Genomic DNA, 817 nt, shown 5'->3' with positions numbered 1-817 from the left:
GTGGTGTGGAAGGGGAAGAAAAATCAGCAAACTTGGCAGTACAACAATCAAAGCTAGTTCATTAGGCCTCCAGCATCACAGCACAGTTCAAAATGGCCGCTTTCCCATCAGTCAGTCTGTCTGCTACATCCAGCAGTCCACCTAGACCGGTGGTGCCCAAAGTCGGTCCTCGAGGGCCAGCATCCTGCATGTTTTAGTTCTCTCCTTTTCAGCATGTTCTCCTTAGGCCTTCTAACGAGCCATCATTTGATCCAGGTGTGTTAAACCAGGGAGAGAACTAAAACATGCAGGATGCCGGCCCTGCCGCCTTCCCAGTTTACCCCCAGCCAATCAAACTCCAGCCATCACTGCTCCCTCCATAAAACGGCTGGGTTTGAGGTGGGTCTCCTTCTTACCAGGGGTCCAAGATGGCCGCTGCAGAGCCACTCCCAGAAGGTAACAAACATTTCACAGACAAAGGATCATATCCCCACATTCTAGAATTCAAACATTAAAAAAAAAAAAAACAATTTATTGCTTCTTAACAAAATGCTTTGGACATCTCCCGTTCCTAAGCCGGAGCACATCGACTGTAGGTGATTCACAGCATAAAAAATGAATCTCTGCAATGTTTTGTACAGCAATACGTGCCGTAGGTGTTTGGCTGTTGACCACTGCTATCTTCTAACGCAGACGCTGTATTCTACTTGGCGTAAATAGTTCAATGTTGCAGCAGAGGTGAGAATTGAATGACACCATGCAGTTGTTGTGGTGTTTTTTTTTTTTTTTTTTGGTTTTTGGGGGAAAACCCCCGGTGCCACCCAGTCTCACTCTTTCC

General features: G+C 46.6%; 1 protein-coding gene across 1 annotated transcript in view; it reads left to right on the top strand.

Moving 5' to 3' along the window:
- The first annotated feature begins 301 nt into the window (after positions 1 to 301).
- Positions 302 to 817, top strand: part of LOC106962521 (neprilysin-like) — a 17,763-nt gene continuing 17,247 nt past the window's right edge. The window contains exon 1 of the mRNA XM_015056979.1: positions 302 to 435. Coding sequence (XP_014912465.1) covers positions 408 to 435 — 28 coding nt within the window. The 5' untranslated portion in view covers positions 302 to 407. The remainder of the gene's footprint in view (positions 436 to 817) is intronic.

This window comes from Poecilia latipinna, unplaced genomic scaffold (genome assembly GCF_001443285.1).
Source record: "Poecilia latipinna isolate Pla-1442-1.1 unplaced genomic scaffold, P_latipinna-1.0 Scaffold1425, whole genome shotgun sequence".
Classification (NCBI taxonomy): Eukaryota; Metazoa; Chordata; class Actinopteri; order Cyprinodontiformes; family Poeciliidae; genus Poecilia; species Poecilia latipinna.
The sequence above is the reverse complement of the archived record's forward strand: the minus strand, read 5'-3'. Positions and strand labels throughout refer to the sequence as shown.